The 19,593-nt window shown below is 29.3% G+C and overlaps 2 protein-coding genes across 5 annotated transcripts in view; one reads left to right on the top strand and one right to left on the bottom strand.

Moving 5' to 3' along the window:
• Window positions 1-19,593, top strand: part of LOC112679899 (galactosylgalactosylxylosylprotein 3-beta-glucuronosyltransferase S-like) — a 57,408-nt gene that overhangs the window by 29,212 nt on the left and 8,603 nt on the right. For all 4 annotated transcript variants that reach the window (XM_025549837.1, XM_025549839.1, XM_025549840.1 and 1 more), the window contains one exon: window positions 9,506-10,164. In XM_025549837.1, coding sequence (XP_025405622.1) covers window positions 9,682-10,164 — 483 coding nt within the window. In that variant the 5' untranslated portion in view covers window positions 9,506-9,681. The remainder of the gene's footprint in view (window positions 1-9,505; window positions 10,165-19,593) is intronic.
• On the bottom strand, window positions 1,643-7,791 carry LOC112679902 (radial spoke head protein 3 homolog). Its single transcript, XM_025549843.1, has 9 exons — window positions 7,514-7,791; window positions 5,829-5,910; window positions 5,554-5,718; window positions 5,187-5,312; window positions 4,705-4,908; window positions 3,075-3,225; window positions 2,888-3,006; window positions 2,178-2,235; window positions 1,643-2,109 (listed from the first exon to the last, which is right to left on the bottom strand). Exons 1-7 carry the CDS (start codon window positions 7,525-7,527, stop codon window positions 2,930-2,932), a joined length of 819 nt encoding a protein of 272 aa, XP_025405628.1. The 5' UTR covers window positions 7,528-7,791; the 3' UTR covers window positions 1,643-2,109; window positions 2,178-2,235; window positions 2,888-2,929.

The following is a 19,593-nucleotide window of genomic DNA, read 5'->3' as shown; positions in this document are numbered from 1 at the left end:
CATTCCAGGTAACCCTGGACGACGTTTGAAACGAAAATGGTGTCGGGACCTCCTGACTGAATAAAACCCATCCGCAACTCCAAAGAAGTCCCATCACTGGATGGGTTCTTCGCTCAAGTCTTCAGTCTTCTTATATAAATCTACTACAACACTTACACTTATTGTAAAAATAATATATTTACAGATTGTGTAATAAAACAGATAAAAAAACAAAAAAAACAAAATCTGCAGTCAATAATCGCCGCCTAATAATGACTATAATAATAATAATGAATTCCACGATCTCCCACCACAAAGAATCAGATTTGCTGGGGCCGCTATAAAAATACGATACCTACATACGTACGTAGTGAGCTGAATCCGATCGTGGTTTCAGACGTCACTCATTGCACGTATACCTACGTTTTATGGTAGAAAACATAAATGTATATAATTATATGACAATTTTGTTATAACATTATAGTGACTTTTTTTTTTAATTTAAGTCTTATATGGAGGAGGGCCAAAAAAAAAAAGACGTGCCACAGGTTGGACCACCCTGGTCTATAGTATACTAAACATTTATTATAATTTCAATTATTTTAGATTATACTTAGAACGCGTAATACATTCCATCATTAATATTATATATATATTTTGTAACTTAGAGTTATATGTTTTAAAAAAAGTGACTCAATATAATTCATCATTGTTTAATAAACATTCCACTCCTATTTCTCTTTAAACACTTGATTCTTTGTACATACTTCTAAAACGTTGTTGAATATCCTCAGTTTTAAAATTTTAAAAATTTTTTACACCAAGTGATTTATAATGTTTTAGTTAATATTTGTATTATTTTTCATTATCATATGCTGAGTATTTTTTTGTCGTTTATGTAATAAATTTATTATGGTAGTGTCTAAAAATTCATTAAGATTAGTTTTATATTTTTATTCTTTGACAATATATTTTAGCTATGTAAGAAATGAGGATAATTATAATTATATACATCATATTACATTTTGTCTTTATCTTTATTGCTTTCATATTTATACATTAAATTACATTATCATATTTATACATTATTTATAGTGTATATTATACGCACATAAAATAAAGCAGACTCGACACATTAACTGGAATAATGGCTTTATTTAATTAGTTCATAAAAATATTTCGTTAGAATCATAAAAATAGATTTTAAATGTTTAAACCCAAAATATACGGCCTTTGTAGGTTAACTTTCACGTCGCATTATGCTATTAGTCAAAGTGCACGATGAAGACGTACATTCTGCAGGACACGATCAGTGGCAAAAAAATAATAATAAGTACATTTTAAATTTTATAATATTTAAGCTTTATATTTGTACTGTGTGAAAGCTGATTTAGTGATTGATGTACATTTCTTCGCCCAAACAACGAAAAAAGTGATATTTTTTTAATATTATATAAATATAATTATTATTATTATTATTATTATTATTATAACCAATGAGTAATTATATTGAAAAAATGCAAATTGTATTTTCTTAGTTTTCACAACAAATAATTTTGTATTAAATGCTAAATCAGGTTTTACTCTGAACGTATAAAACGTTAAAATATCATGTGAAATGAAAATGTATTTAAAAACATTAGTTGCGATTTTTTTTTTTTTTTGTAAAATGATTGCCTTTGATCAGTCTAGTTTTTATTATGCATAATTTATCTCTCAAAGTGTATTCAGATCATAAGGGTAGCACGTGAAAGAATGTAACATCAACTTCAAAGCCAGTGGCGTATTTAGAGGGTGTGTTTAGGGGCCAAAGCACCCACCGTTTAAAGTATTGAACTTTTTTTGTAGTATTATAAATTACTTAGATATCAGACATCAACATGTATACTGTATAGTATATAGTTGAATAATTAATTAAGTATTAAATAAACAATTTTTTCAAGCATAAAAATCCTCTTATAAATATTTGTGTGCTTCTAGTTTTTACTGCGACCACTGAAAGGTCATTTTCGATCTTAAGGTTAAACAATTATATGAGCTCTACAGAACTGAGTCAAGACTAAACGATTTAATGTTCAATGTTCATAAAGATAGACTTGTAGATTTTAATGTAGTTGTCAACTAATTTTACTAGAAAAAAAAAAGAATGCAATTAGAAGACTGGTCATATTACCAATATAAAAATTTTGAAATTTTACTTGTGCGTTGATGAGATTTCGCTTCAAGAATTGTGATCGTGGCTTTTGGTTTGTGTTTCTACAAAATATAATATTAATATGAATAAATTACCTAATTAATAAGGTACCTAATTAATATTTTATAACAGTGGAAAGACGATTAATGAATTATATGGTAGCAGGTCCAGTTTAAATAATTAATCACACATAGGCTTTACATGTAAAAATATACATATTATACAAATATACATATTTACTACTTCAAATATTTTTTTTACATTAACAATACTATAATAGATTCAATTCTGAGTTCATTATATTTAGTTATGTAAAGTCAACAATTTATTAGATTAATACATTTTAAGACAAGTAAATCACTACTAATTTAAATAAAATAAAAAAGCTTATAGAGTCTAATTTTTTACTACACAAAATTTGATATGAGTATGTACTCTTAATTGTAATCTTTTTTTTAAATTATTTATAATATAAAAATGTTAAATGCCACCCTAGGCGTGGGCTTAAATCACCTACCCCTTGAGCCAGGTTTGTGAGGTATAACCGATGAGATTTGTCAAAATTCCATATTTTTCACACATTATGCATAATTATTAAAAAAATTTATCATTAAATGTATTGTTGTTGTAATGTTTTTCAAACACAAAATTAATTAAACACTGGATTGCTTACAGAAAATATTTACTATTTATAGAATTATATAGACTACTTACGGCGTAAATCATGAAATAACATATGAAAATTACTTTTATATTTCATAATGTCTTTGACCTTAATGTTTTTATTTTTTTACATTGAAGTTTTTTCATCAGCCAGGAAACGAATTCTAAATCTGTTGTTGGACGTATAAAGATTAATGAAAGTATAGTATCTAGTTAAATAAAAAATGAATACACTTACTTTCTAGTTGAGCTATATTACCGGTAGATCCATTTTGTTTTGGATATTGAGATACTCTTGGTAAAAAATCAATCCCATTTCTTGATGACATATTGAAAATTTGAATTTTTTCATATTTTTTTCCTCCATCTAACAATGGAGTGTGATAAGCCTACAAAAAATATTAATTGACTGTTAATTAATAATTTACTATTAATAGTAAATAAATATATAATTATATATTGAATTTTATTTCATATTATACATAATTAAAATTATTTCAAGTACATGATTTATTTTTACTATGAATGGTTATAAGAAGTCGAAATAAATTAAAGTACAGTTGATTTAGTGGGTATAATTGAGTATATAAAAATTAAAATCTTAATCATGTTCAATATAATATATTTAAAAAATATATCTAAATACATTTATTTTCAGATTGATCGTCTATTTATAGTTTTCTTATATTAATAACTTGAGTGCCGTTTTTTATATATTTTTTTATATATTCCAAAAGTTGTCTAACATTTGTCTTAAATGTTTTCTGTTTCATCATTTATTGTCTTTGGAACGAGTTATGAGCTTAAAATACTTAAAACATTTACTAAAATATATCAAATAAATAATTTAAATTTGAAGTTACCGTTTACAATATAATTTCTCTTGCACTCAATAGTTCGATAATTGTTAACCAAAAAAAAAAAAATAAAATCAAATAAAATGCACTTTTGTTCAACAGAGAAATAATTAAAGTAAAATTGTATGATTAAAAGAAAAGTATAAATATTTCCCTTTTTGTGCATGGTGTGGGTATATATGTCGAAATTTTAGCTGATAAACGTGTATAGTGTTTAAGGTTTAGTTTTGTTCAGTTGACTGGCAATAGCACTTATACATTCGTTTTGTGCAGCAATTTTCTTATGGCCAGTGCTAGTAGTATATATGAAGTAAAACATAAAGTGCTATAGATTTCAGGCATAATGCACATTTTTAAAAGAACGATAAAAATAAATAAGAGGCAAGTATACAATAAATGTAACATTTAATTCTGGATTGCCAATCAAGAACATACGTTAGTAATTTAGAAGACTTCATCAGAGTAACCTCTAAGGCAGTGGTTTAATTAAATTCTTGGTATATAGATTTCTAAACTAACCGAATTTAACTTAATTTAATGTGATATTTCGTCTGATATTTGTTGTGTTGCTATGTCTATGCCTTAAAATGTTTATCTATATTAGTTATAATAATAACAATAGTTCAATTTAACCTGTTATCTAATAAAGAAATATTTTAGTACTATCACTCATTGTAAAGACATACAAATAAATAAATAAGTAGAAAATAAAACGCTGGAACTTCCCACGGTTTCAGCATATACGAATTTTATACTGGTGCCCATTAACCTTAGTTAGTCGTAAATGAGGGGAGGGGGAAATGGGTTATTAGATGTTTTTTTTTTTAATTCCCACTTATGACATTAAAGGTGCTTTTCAAGTGAGTGTTTCCTATAAATATTATAAAGGACTTGTGAATTTCTTGAATCAATATTTATAAATCATACGTAGTGAAATAAGAAGTATATTATTATTAAAATTAATCAGCAGGAAAGGGAAAAAATATATAATATAACATAAGCAACACCTACAATTATTTTACTTATCCTTTCGTCTTCTCTCTCTAATCTTGACTTTCCTATATCTTCAGTAGTGTGTTTGAAATATAAGATTCTTTGTTGTCGTGATCTAGCAGCCAGCTCGTCTTCGTACAGTATTTCATTTAATGCTTGTCGAAAGATGTCGGCGATCATGGTTTCGATAATTGGCGTAATTTCCGTATCGAAGTCGAACAACTAAATCAATATTGCGTAGAGTATTATTTTGTAACAGAAACCATAGAAATAGTCTGTGAATTTATTATTATTTATATCGTGTACGTATTTAATAGTACGTTATAACGTATATTATTTGTTTGGAGAACATAGCCAATCTAATCAATATTTCAGATCTGTATTATTGCGGTCAGTAGTGATCGGGTGAAACATTACAACAGAATAAAATATCAAAACGACCCATGAAAACCGAAATGTTATGTTTGTCGGGTCATAATTTAGTTTAGCCTATGGCTTACTTCCATTTCGTATACTTGCGTAGACGCGTCCGTGCCTGTGTGCATCTCTCTTACCGAGTTTGCAAATATTGCCTCGTCGAATTCAGTTTGAGCCCCAAAAGTCTCGGACTGCGGTTGCTCGTACAACTATAGAACGTATATAACAGTACACTTAATGCAAAATCACCTAATTATAATTTTATCATATATTGAAATGTCAAAAAATAAATGTATACATGTATTAACGGATTTCATAATTATAAAATGTATTTTTTAAATGTTTAAAAGTATGTAAACACGGATATTTTTAAATATACCGAAAAATTATATAAAAATCACAATTTATGAAAGTTAAGTATTTCATGAAGATCTCGAATGACTGGCTCACTTCTTCTAAGTATGTGTCAGTTTGTACAAACTGGCGGGGTTTAGTCATTTTCGGTGTTCCCAAGTGTAGTCGCAATGCTCTTGTTTGTTGGTCTATTGCTTTTTTTCTAGCAACCGCGCGTCGATGAGCTTCTGCTTTACGGGCTGTGGGCGATTCTTTGATTGACTGTAAAATATACAATTCAATGGACGCTACATTTTTCAGTTATATAATAAGTTTAATTAAACGCTGTATTAAGTAAAAGTGATTATAATATTTAATAACGAATAACTTACAAATGTTTTGTTGGAAAAATTACTGCCTCTGACCACTCTTTTGTCGTACATGATGTTCGTGTAACCCAATTGTTTGCTCATACTTTAAAAAGAAAAACATTTTTTACCGTAATTGACCCGAATTTATATTTTCAAAAAGTTGATGAAGCGAACGGCGTATTGCGATATTATCAAAAAAAACGAACGAATGTTTTATGTTTTGGAAAGTTTGAATAATTAATAACCCGTTTGCGTGCTAAGTTTGAAGAACATAGTCAATGCGGTGATTATTTATTTTATTTTTATTCAACTAAAAAAGGTCCTTTTTCATGTGGTTCGGAAAAAAATACGGTCTAGTAAAACTAGTAAAACATTAGATGTATAAGGGAGAATATACAATTGCATGAATGAGTTTTTTTTAATACTTGTTAATGTCGGATATTTTTACGGATATTTTTCTATTAAATTTCTTCATTCTATCGATTGCTAGTCATGTATGGAGAGTCTAAATACGCTATTTTAACCACTTTTCGATCTCGGATGCGAGCATAAATGAACGATCATTTTGCAATGTTTATATAATAATTATGGTGCACAATACCTGAAACGGTGGTAATAACGATATGGTTAACAGAGCATAGCATGGCGTTACAAAAAAGTTGATCGGTCACTGGTTAGTCTATTTCTTCGAACCATAGTCCTCGGATTGATGACCATCCGAGGATCATGGCAGTAATGCATATTGTATATAATAATGTAATCAAATAATCACGATAATATAATCACCGAGATATAATATAATTAACCCTGTGGAATGTTTTTTTTTTAGAAGAAACAATTCCGTTTAAAAATAAACGCATATTATCTCGGCCGGATATATATTTACGATATGTCAGTCCTCATTCGCATCATTTGAAACGCATACTACGGTATACGAGTATCTGGGCTTAAAATTTGTAAATTTTCATACTATAAATTCAATTTTAATTAATCGTTTGTAGCCTGTAACGTAAGTAATCTACTATTAAATATAAACATGCAGTATCTCCCGAAAATTGATTTATCGTAGGTTATTATATGAATTGTTCTGTATATTTTAAGTATAAAAACCGATGCTACGATATTTGTTAATGTAAGTAACAATTATCGTGATACCTAATGAAAAATATTGTAATGTACGCTTACAGGCGTGGATCTAGAAATGAAAAAAACGTGAGGGGCTGAACGAAATAATTGTACTCGACTACGTAAAGTCATAGGCATTAAGTTTAAGTTTTTAAAGTAGATAAAATAATAATCATGTTGTATATTATAAAATAATAATAAAAAACTTTAATAATAAAATTACCATTTATTGCATACGTTATATAATAATACAGGCAAAAGTACAAAATATTTAGTAGTTGAAAAAAAATCAGTTTATTTGCAAATTGATTTGACCAATCCTCTATTTTCATATTTTTAGGTTAAGACTATTGAGGATTGTGTAAATAATTACAATTATCACAAATTCCTAATTTTTTAAAGATTATCTTAATTATCTTTGAAATATTTTAAGTATCTATTTTCAGCCTCCATAGCCCCCTTCCCCTTGTAACCGCGTTTGCACGATTACGTTAGTTACACAGTACACACTTTAGTTATTATACGAGTCAAATGCGTCGCAGTACACAACATTTAAGGTATTTTTACAGTCAAACACTCACTTCTCTCGATCCATTTGTTCACGTATGGATAGCGCTTGGGGTTGGCTGGCGAAAGTGTATGGTTTTTTGTTGCTGCGGAACTGCAACGTTTTTTTCCGCGATTTCCCGTCGCCTAGGACCGTCTTGGTTCGGCAAACCTATCATAATATTATAAATACGAGTACTTTTCGCGGAAATCACCAGGCCAGCAGCTGGGATTGACGGTTTTTTCTTTCGATTTTCGTCTTTTTAAATTTTTTTCATCGCGTTCCGCGGGTTTCGTTCGATTATGACGCGTATCCGAATACCACTGGTAAGAGTCGAGAAAAAATTAAATACATATAATCACTATTTTATCGAACCGTAAACAACCGACGGTTGCCGTTGACTACACGCGTACATTTAATATCCTTACAACGGATTTCTTAGTTACAATGATAATACGCCGTGTTACCGTATTACTATTATTTTATAATCCGAGTGCGCTCTGTATCCTCCTTATATGTTTCCTTTCCCCTAGATCGTTAACGACGTTTGTGCGGTACGTGGCGTTGCATGTTTTGAAAACGAATTGTCACAACTCACACAACTGTGATAACAGACGACATTTTATTATTATGATAAGTTATTTCTATTACTTTGTTTAATTCCGATCAGTTTTTGTTAGATATTGATGTCACATTTTTAAAGGGAATTATGTTCGGTCTGTAGCAAAGAAGGACGATTTTGAGTCAATAGAGACTCAACGTGTGATATGTGACTTTTGTTTAGTATTTGAGTTTGATAAAAACGGTCAATAATGTGATATTATATCCAACCGGACGCGTGGTTAATATTCGAACGTTCCTCGTTTTATTGTGGTTTTCAAGATTTATTCTTAAAATCGTTTAAATACTTTATAGTAAAAAAAAAACTGTTGTTACTAAATTGTCGAACGTCGTAGTAAGGCTGTTTGCGATATTTACGACGTATTTTAGCGTCGTCTCGATCGGTGTGTATATGAGACATATATTTAAAATATTATCGGATTGTGGTATACGCCATATATTATTATTATGATTGATTATAATAATAATATGCACTCCGTAGGACCTAGTTATTATGATATTCGTAGACGATGTTCTTAAAACATACATTTATCTACGACAAATTTTACTTCCTTTTTACAATACTACCCCCTGGCTACTAGAATTTCAACACATCTCAATCCCATTTCTATCACTAGACAGAAATACTATGTAAAGAAAGTGTAGCTATATAAAGATAATTGTGAACTATCTACCTGTATCAAATTGTCCTCCCCGTTTATGCAAGTATCATTCCATCTGAGCCAAGATCGTCACCTAATTCAGCACATTACCACAAGTTACAATATGCAATAGGAATACAATACATAACTTCCTCTTCACGTCTTCGAATCGATAATCTCCTGCAGAATTTGCCCACTCACCCTCTTCCGTTTTCAAAATTTCCCATAAAATTCCGAACGAACTGATCTCGAAGTCGTTCCATTCAATAATATCTGTGAACATCATCGAGTCGTAAAGATTTTTATCGTCTTATCATGACGTGCGCGTTCATTAAACAATGAAAATATATTTTTATATTTCTTCGCACGTTGTTCGATTTGCGTGAATAAATCGAGCTGCGGGGAGTCGACGCGCGGCCCGATTCCTCGTACGTGTTTACTACCGAAAAGAACGTATTTGCCGATGAAACTGTGTAGTTCGGGTGGCTTAAGATTGTCGTGACGCGTTCCGGACGGCTATACGGTCGCCGGACGATAGGTCAAGATTTCGATTGAAGTCTCTTGGATTGGATGGGCCAGCCGGACGTGCCCGGCAGCGCTGTACGGCTGTGCATAAATGATCGGCCGACGGCGCGCACCTACCCGCGACGCCCCCTCCCACCACGCTGTGTGCGTTGCCTGCGCCTACTTGACCTGTTACCTGCGGAACGGTTTGTCCGCACGACCGACGAGTGTTTACGTTGTGTTCTTGACGTGTGTTTCAGGTGAAGAACACCGGTCGAGCGTCCGCCAGTCATGTCACGGTCGCGTCACCGCAACGGCCGTCGTCACCATCGCCATCGCTCGGTAGCCCACCCCGATCACGTGAGCTCCGGACACCGCCGCCGTTCGTCACGATCGGTATCCAGACCGTCGTCACCGGGGCGCCGATGAAGACGACATGACCGGCGGTCGGTACAGCTGCAGCAGTTTCATCATCGTCGACGGCGGCTGCAGCGGCGGCAACAACACCGGCAGCACCGGCAACGGCGACAGCGGCGGCGTGAGCAGTCGCAAGCTACAACCGTTGTCGTCGTCGCCGGCGACGGGACGATGTAACAACAACAGGAACCGACGACCGTCCACGACGACCGCCGCTGCTTTCGTGCACATGAAGAAGACGTGGAAGAACGTTGCGGCGATGCTGTTCGCCGTGGCCTTCGTCACCACGGCCACCGCGACGTTTTACTTCAACTACGCGGCGACCACGGCCACCGCGTGCTGCGTCGTCGGCCAGCCGTCAACGTCGCGCCGCGAGTCGTCCAACTTCGCGGCGGCCGCGGACGACGAGCCCGGCCGCGGCAAGTTCGGATTGTCCGTGGTACGCGCGTCCAAGCTGTACACCGTTTGCGAAACACGTGGCTACCACCGCCGTGACGACCTGGTAACTATCCCATTATCACGTATTTCTGTTGTTATCGCTACTGTTATTATTAGGGCTCGACGGTTGTAGGAGCTAAAAAAGGTAAAGTATGCATGCAAATATGCACGGAAAATCGCAAAAATACGCATTAGAAATGTTAAATATGCAAAAAAATTAATAAATATGCTTAAATATTATTCTGAATTCCAAAAATAAAATACAATAGATGTTGTTAATAAATTAATAATACACATAAAAACTTTATAACTAAAGGTTGGCATTTTGATATCTTATTAAGCTGAAAATAAAATTAAAAATACTTTTTCAGTATTTTTTTTAAATTATGAAAAACGTACATTTTCTAATACCTGTTAAGTTATTGCATCGAACCACCAATACTTTCTTAAGATTTTCTATTTCAAATGTTACGACGATTATTCGATAGAAGATGAATATGACGATGACAATAAATATCTTCATTGATAATTTTGAGTTATATATTAAATATTAGTTGAAATATACAGGTTAAGAAAGAAAAATGTCAAATTTTTAGAAAAATATGACGTATGCTTAATATGCATATAAAATCAATGAAATATACACATTTTTAGCTAAAATTGGCCAAATATGCAAATTATGCATTTTCAATTTTCAATTTTCTAACTCGCAATTGTATAATTTAAATTTCTGCTAAGTCTGCTATAAATTCAGATCATACAGAATAATATGTAATTCCTATAACTTCCGAGCCCCAGTTATTATTATTATTATAGTTGTCGATATTAAGCGGTCCACGGTCAATAATATTGGTCGTGTATTGGCAGTATTGAATGGTAAATCAATATATTGAACAAAATCAAAAATATTTGATTTTTATTGACGCACTGTTATTAACAATGTACATTATTGTATCTGTTTTTTAATTAGTGGAGTAACTTAAGTTAAAAATTCATTCTTAAAAAATTTCGATAGTCTTCAAGTTGGTTTAATCGTAGTTCAGATAAAAGATTTTCACAATTATACTTATTTATTAACCACTCTTTAGCCCAAAACCTCTGCTTTCGTATTTCTTCCTTTTATCGAGAAAAGAAATAGTTAGAACAAGAGCTATTATAGTATTATCTAAATTATCAGACATAACTGTTCGTAATTAAAATGCTAAATTGTTTAAAGCTAATTACAATTTAAATGAATTGTAAACATTGGTAAACTGTTCTCTGTAATATCTGATTTTCTATTTGATAACGGATCTGGTAATTTGATAATGATATTATGTTTGATAATCAATCAATAATATTGATATGTTGATGGTCATCGTCAATGTTTTTGTCAATAATATTGAACGCGTATGGGCCTCTTTAGTGTCTCGAGCCGGGTTGTTGCGTGACACCGTGTTGTGCGTTTCACCGTTGTTTTTAAAACACAGGATACAAGTACGTACCACGAACGTAAAACTTGGTCACTACCTATGTACAGTTTTGGACACGTATCGTTTTATCGAAGAACCGCTTACGAACACTCGTGTACCAATAACCACACGTTCAAAAGTTTGATGAAATACTGTACTAAATGACTGTAAATAACTGTACGGTTACTTCGGTAACGCGTGCAATAAATACCACATTTACCGCACGGTGTATCTGTAAATGTAACCACGTTGTTCAGAAAATCGGAGACAGATCGGACCTCATGACATAGCGTGGTGTAGCGTGGACCTGGCTTTTTCAATAAGCTCTATTATTATTTGTATTGTCTCACCCGTGTCAACCGCAGTGTACGTTATGAGTTATGACTGTTATTCATGTTTCGACCGACTTCGCCAAACGTATATAAGATTGTCGCTGTGTGTATGAATAGTTATCAATCATACTATTTCTTCAAAGAAAAGTGGTCTACTCATTTTCAAGGAGAAAAGCGTAAATACAATGTTTTGACATTAAAATTACATTTTTGTGATTTTTTGTGAAACATTTTCATTGTTTTCAAAGTGTTACGGTTAATCATTCTCAAAAATTAGCTAACCGTATATAAATATATTTTTTTTTCTCAATAAAAGTACAGCGTTGTTGAATATCTTAACTTGAACTATGCCGTAATAGCATATTTAATATAATGTGTACATATCTCCACAACGTGTGCGATGTTGCACTCGTAAGACTTTAAATAAAACACTTTACATTGTGTGCTACGTATTGTGCGTACATATGAAGATTATAGTCAATAGCACTAGTTTTATAAGTTTTCTCTAATCAGTCCAGATAGTCACACGATTTAAGTATTTTTGCCGATTTAAGATTTAATTACCGTGATTACGAGTCACTGAAAAATTTTATTTCTCATTTTTTTTTTTATATGTTATATTAGATACCAAGGATCGCAAATCAATTTTCATCTCTTTTCGCGAAGAATTCTTCTCAAGAACGAATTTCTCCGTATGTTAATTGTATCTTTCCTTTCCATCAAATTAATTTATAATGTCAATGAGACTCACTGAATTTTTGTAGAATTTTAGATAAACTTTACGGGAAAATGAATTTAAGATTACTTTACGGTTTATGGTGAATTCAAATCTGTTACACTATTTATTTAGAAAACAATTATAATTAAATTATATAAACAATAAATTTTTAAAGGTCACCAAAATATATTGTCTTAAATAAATGTCATTTTTTAAGCACAGTAAATGTCGAAATAATTGATTAAATTCATATTAATCATACTTTTTAAAAAACTAATACATCTAAAATAGCTGCAGAGTAAATACAGAAAATCAATGTAGTGATATCTAAAAAGTTGTCAAATGTCCAGTCTTATTCCTTAAATAATCTTTGTATAACAATTTCCAGTATACACTTGTACGTTTAGTATATCGAACGATTATGTTGCACTATAACTGGAGTGGCAAATTGTTTTGACGCTACGTGTCAAAAATTGCAAATACATTTTTTTTCAAGGGTACTATTCAATTATGAAAAAAATAATATATATATTGTAAGAAAAAAATTATTGTAATTTATTGTCAATAAAGATTATTCAATTTTATCAGTAGATAAAATAATATTTAAATGATACTGAAAAAGTATCAACATTATGATGATATTTATTATTAAAAATAAAAATAAAATATATATAATAAAAATATTTATATTTTTCGCGTTCCCTTAAAATCTTTTTGCGTTCCACCTCGGTCACGCATGCCATGAATTTGTCATCCCTGCACTATAACTATATAGATATTTTATTTTTATTTTTAAATATTTAACATATTCATATCAAATAAAAAGGTTTCTTACTCAAGTCAAATTTCGCTTTAAGTCTAAAAATATAATTGTCAGCCTTGAAGTTAGCTTATGCTATGCTATATTATATTGTTATATTTTATTTTGATGAATATTGTTTAAATATATTGCACTATATTCCATTAAATTTTCCTACGGTTATTTCGTGCATCGTTTATTACAATTCAATTAATAGCTAAATTCACAATCAGATTCGTACAATCCATTAATTCGATATTCGTCCAAATCGATTTCAATTAATTTTTAAAATCCTATTTAATTTACAGCTTTCTCTATTGTACACCTGAAGATACAGGAGTTTTCGGCTTGAAGTCATTACACTAATGATACGTTTATTGATTGATTTCAGAACTAATGACTGTAATAAAATTACCAAATTAGGTATGATATAAATTGGAATATTTTTGGAAAAAATTTAGCAATAATGCAGTTTTTGGAATACTTACCTACATATATATATATATAAAATGCACCATGACAATTTACAATTATAATATACATTCATACATTCGATTGTACCGGAAAGTAACTAACAACATATTATTGCGAATATAATCTGCTGATAGAAACCCATTACTATACCTACTGGTTTTTGAGTTTTATATATCGTTGTTTTCAAACAAATATCCTGCATCAGAAAATGGAATTATTAATATATATATTAGAGTGCAGGGGTTGAACTATGGGGAGGAAGACGGGGATTCATTTCCGGGCGTAAAATTGTGGTGCGTGTAATTTTCGTAGTAAATAATCTATTATTGACTTCCATTTTATTATTTTTAATTTTGTTACTAATAATGTGTTTACAACTCAATAAGTAGATGATTGTATGCTAATTATTGGAAAAAAAATTGTACGGAAGGATATTTGATTCTTGGTCTATGATGAAGCGTAATATCAACATTTTTTCCCAAGCTGAATAATTCCTAGTTCCGCCTTTGTTAGGGTGATACTTATTTTTTAATAAATTAATGGCAGTTGATTATCAATTTTATTTAATATATTAAAAAAAACAATATTGGTGAAGTTTGAATTTAAGTTAACTCCTATTTGTGTCTCAAAGGGGTTAAAGTTTTATAATAAGGGGTGTATTTTCCTTTTTTTAAATGTACTCTCTTAATTTTTAAAATTATGATAAAATTGTATAGAACCACTTTTGTAAAAATAAATATTTTTAAAAGAAATATTCTTAAACGTTTACTGTGAAATTGTTGATTTTCCGTGTAATTAAGAAAACCTGTTTGAAGTGATGTTTTTAAAAAATGGTTCAGCTTTTAGTTTTTTACTTCTGTTATCTTAAATTTTAAATTTACACAAATATGATATGTAATCATTATTAAATTATATAATAATTTCTAACAAAAAGATTCATTGTTCAATTTTTTTTAACTTTAACCATTTTATGGAAAATCAAGAAAAACCTTCAAAATGTAGTATTTTACTATATTATAATACTATTATTATTATTTTTATATTACATATGTCGTTTTCCAATTTATTTGTAGTATATAACAAATTTTAAGAATATTGTTGTATATATGAAATAGTTAAATAGGGTAGCCCGCATTTTAATAATAAAGACAGGGAATTCTGTCGTTCTTTTAAAGTAATTTAGTGTATTAGTGAAGATTTAGTATAAAGGTTGCCGGTAATAATATCATCTAAAGGAAATGAACAATTACCTGGTATACTATACTAAAATTATCTGCGAGAACTGGAGACGAGTAAGCGGAAAATGTGTATATCGGTGTCTTATGATTTAATTGTTGATGTTTGTTGATAATACTTTATTATACTTTATATACTATGTAATACTTAATGCTTCTAATACTAGTCGTCTAAATGGTGCTTGTGTATTTTCAGAACAGCGCCTTAGAAAGGATTTGTTTTATATTTTTTATAGAAATCATATCTAAGGGCTAGTTCTAAAATGTTATTTTGAAGAAAAATTTAATTCTACGTCAGGTCCTAATATTCTCGTGTTTAAACATTTTCAAGAAAATTAGAAAAATATTAATAATTTTAATCCCAGTATAAAGAATCCATATGTTTCTAAAACTTGATTTAAAGTATAAATACAAATTATCAAATTTGCACTTGACTATTCTAAAGAAAAACAATTCAGAGAAGATTATTGGGAACTATTGGAACTGGTAATAATTTTTCTTCACTTCGAGGAATTTCATTCCAGGGACTTCTCATCATGCTCGATGGATGCCCAAGGCACTATATTATCTCAACATTTTTATTTTTCGAGAGCATTTTCAAATGACGTCATTTCATAATAATTCTTGTGACACGTACATTTTTATTAGATTAAAGATTTTTATTAACTTTTATTTTTGATTTAATTAATCAAAGATGGTTTCAGTTACATATTATCATACCAAGATTTATTATTTATTCAAAGTTTTATTGAATAGAATATTAATAAATATTGACTATAAAGTTGCAAATTGTTCATAAAAATGTTGGGGCTGTTTATGTTATCTTGACTCCAATTTTCAACGTAAATGTGCCAAAAAATTTTAAAATTAAAATGGTATCTAGATATAAAATTTAAATTATTTTATTTAAATTTGTACTTAAACATGGAATTTTTTTGGTTTTTTCGGTTTGTACAATATTTTTGATTCACATAAAACTCGAAGTAATTTTTTTTATAACTTTAATTGTCGTTTTTTTTGATTAATATGAACAGAATAGGAAATTCATTTTATAGTTTTGTTTTAATATAATATGATTTTATTTTCGATATTATTGCTAAGCAGTTATAGTATTTCAATCAAGTACTATAAAATCACATTCTTCAATAGTATTTTAATTTGTTTTCTGATACCTTATTTTCCATTACACAAGAGTCTACCAAAAGATTTTTTTAAACCACTCACTATTTGGCGTGATTTTTAATCTAGTAATAATCAATTTATAAAAGTGTTGATTTTTTCTTAAAGTACGTAATTTTTTTATGTATTTAACATTGATGTATTAATTTAAAACAACCTCTAAAATATATATTTCTTAAAAATGTTTCCTTACATTTTTATTGTAATAAATAATAAAGTAAAAAATTTTATTTTATATTGTTATACATGATATCAACTAAAATATCTAGTTCCTTTGAGCGAAATCTTATAACACTTATATAGAAGTGTATAGATATCTATATACAATATTTCTATGAATACATATATATTCACATCAAACGTCAAAGTTCACTGAAGTCAAAGAAATAATTCTAAAAAAATTTTATCTACTGATTTAGTTGTTTAATGATAAGTTTAGCCTAAACAAAAATTAACTGAAATAATATACTGTAGTATAATATCTACTTTATTATTCCAACATTTAATAAGAAGATTTTGGCATTAATGGCAAAGTTATTTTGACGAAGAAGAAAAAGCTATTTAATTCATTATGTATTATGAAATATTAAAATGTTTTTATTGTAAATACGTAAATATTTTCTAAACTTAAATTTTTTTTATATATTTTAACTTTCGACCAGTATTAATTGTCACAATTAAATAATCACGTGTGTTAATATGAGTTTTGAAAATTTATTTCAATCTATTTCTTCATCAACATATCGTATTTCACGCTTAATGAACATTATTTTAACAATGCATTATTAGTTATTAAATAAACATTTTTGTATCCAAATAGACATAGTATTCGACAAAAACAAGAACATTTATTATTTGTTATTATAATTATCTCTTTGTCTACTTACCTAAACTGTTTTCCTTAAATATATTTATGCTTATTAATCATTAATGATAAACTGATTGCATAATTAACTGCTCATAAGATTATTATAATTATGTACTTAAACGATCTACCCGCACGGAATAACGGAAATAATGATATTGTGCAGATTTCTCATGAATTAAACTTAAAAATTTAATCATCCTATTTAGAAATCTATATTATTATTAAAACTATGTGAACATTTACCCAACTATCTGTAATAGATCAAACGCAAGTAACTAACGTATTAGACAATCAGATGATAATTTTTCAAAACTATCGATAGACATTAGTATTTAAAGTTTTTTTTTATTAAGTGTATGCATGTGTTGATTTATTATTCGCAGTATGAGTGGTGATAATAAAATAACAACCGTTGAATATTTCCGTTTATGGTCTAATGGAGAATTCGTTTTATATCCGTTATATTATTAATTATTAATGAACTGCATTCGTAAAACTCTACTAGTTTATACAATATAATCTAATATAATCTAATATAATCTAATATACTACAATATAATCTAGATTTTGACTGAATATTTATGAGCTGCAAAGGCAGTTATACATCGACCTACTCTATTAATAGGGACTATTTTATTTCTCTCTTTAAAGAGCTTAAACCATACTCTTTTGGAGTATTATATGCCTAATTTCTGTTTTACTTTTTGCCATAAAAACAAATGACTGTAAAGAACAATACAATTTTTATTATTAAAATACGTGACGTTGTGTATAATGAGTAGCTTATAATTTTAGCAATATCTAAAGTTAATTTATAAAATTCACTTGAAATTAAATCATATAAACCTTTTCCGCTGGAGTCATCAACTATTCTCTAATTAAATTTATATTATATACTAATAATTTAAAAGTATTGTATGTTTTAAAATTATATTTTTTGTCTAAAATAATGAAATTATACTGTTATCATAAATTATTAACTGTTCTTATAAGGTAGGTTTGAAGTCAATACTGAAGTACTGTATAGCTATATACTCTTTATAAGTAAGTTAAGTAACGGCTCAGAATCTAAAACCTAGAGTTCTGTGTTATTGGCTTCTTATATCTTATACATATATAGCAACATAGAAACTTGTACGTTAGTACTATCAAGATAATATCGAAAAAATAATAGATTTTAATATTGGTGCAAATTACATATCCTTATTTTGGGGCAAATTATAAACGTATTTCAAATTACACAAATTACACACGTTGTAAATATTTTGAGTCGATTTGGTGAAATTGGCTACATTCACTACAGCTTGTACCAACTGCATACCTACTACAACGGACATAAGGGTAATCACTCCTGGATATTAATTTTTTTTTAAATATACCCCCCCCCCCTCCCTATCAATTAAAATAACGTGAAAAATAAATTTATTTTATGTTGCTCTAAAGCATTTAAAACCTAAATAACTTACTGGTACTAGATTATTTGCATATCGGTGAATTTACTAGGACGTTTAAAGTACAAGTAACTGCAAGTTTTCTATGGCTTTTACCGTTTTTCTTCATTAAAATGCATATTATTGAATAATTCTGTGTGCGAAATGTTAAAACAGTTTTTCCAATGAAAATGAATTTACTGTAGTAAATCTTCGTCGTCATGATTTAAGACCTTGATTTGTGCCGAAGAAGTATTGCGCTTTCAGCGCGTGTAAACACTTCAACAGCTGACAATAATGGAATGCGTTAGCAAAAACATGTACATAACATTGATATATTAATTACGAGTATATTACTATCGTATATGAACACGAAAATAAATAATAGTAATATATGAGTCTCGTGTATACGTATATAATTTACTACGATTCAAATTGTATGTATATGTATATTAAATAATTAATTAATTCTACAGTACAAAATACAGTATTTTTTCCCATGTATAACGTATACTCGTAAATGTGTTATAAATTTGATTGTCAGTATTATTCAACTTGAATATAGTATTATTGTATATTATAATTTTACTATGGGAAATACTCGTGTGGCATAATTAACTAAACGTACATTATGAAGTTACGTTCTAAGTTCGGAATTATATACATATAAAGTTATAAATTGCGTATAAATTGTCAAGTATAAACAATATGCAATATAAAATATTAATTATCAACTATCATTTATATGGTGAAAAATTAATTGAAATTATTTTTATGAAGAGTAAAAATATTTCGACTTCAAAATTAAAATGATATTTTTACAAACTACTTTTTAAAAATAAAACTTGAAATGTTTTAATCAGTTAACTGATTAATTAACAAAAACATCTTTGACCAATATTGACCAAATAAAGCACTAAAGTGTTGAAAGCCAGAAGATCTAGATTTAAAAAAGAAAATCAACACAATCAATACATAATTTGTGTCATAGTTACTTAGCAAAATCA

The sequence above is a fragment of the Sipha flava genome, unplaced genomic scaffold (genome assembly GCF_003268045.1).
Source record: "Sipha flava isolate LNK unplaced genomic scaffold, YSA_version1 170_pilon_pilon, whole genome shotgun sequence".
NCBI lineage: Eukaryota > Metazoa > Arthropoda > Insecta > Hemiptera > Aphididae > Sipha > Sipha flava.
Note: the sequence above shows the minus strand (reverse complement) of the source record. Positions and strands in the feature narration are given on the sequence as shown.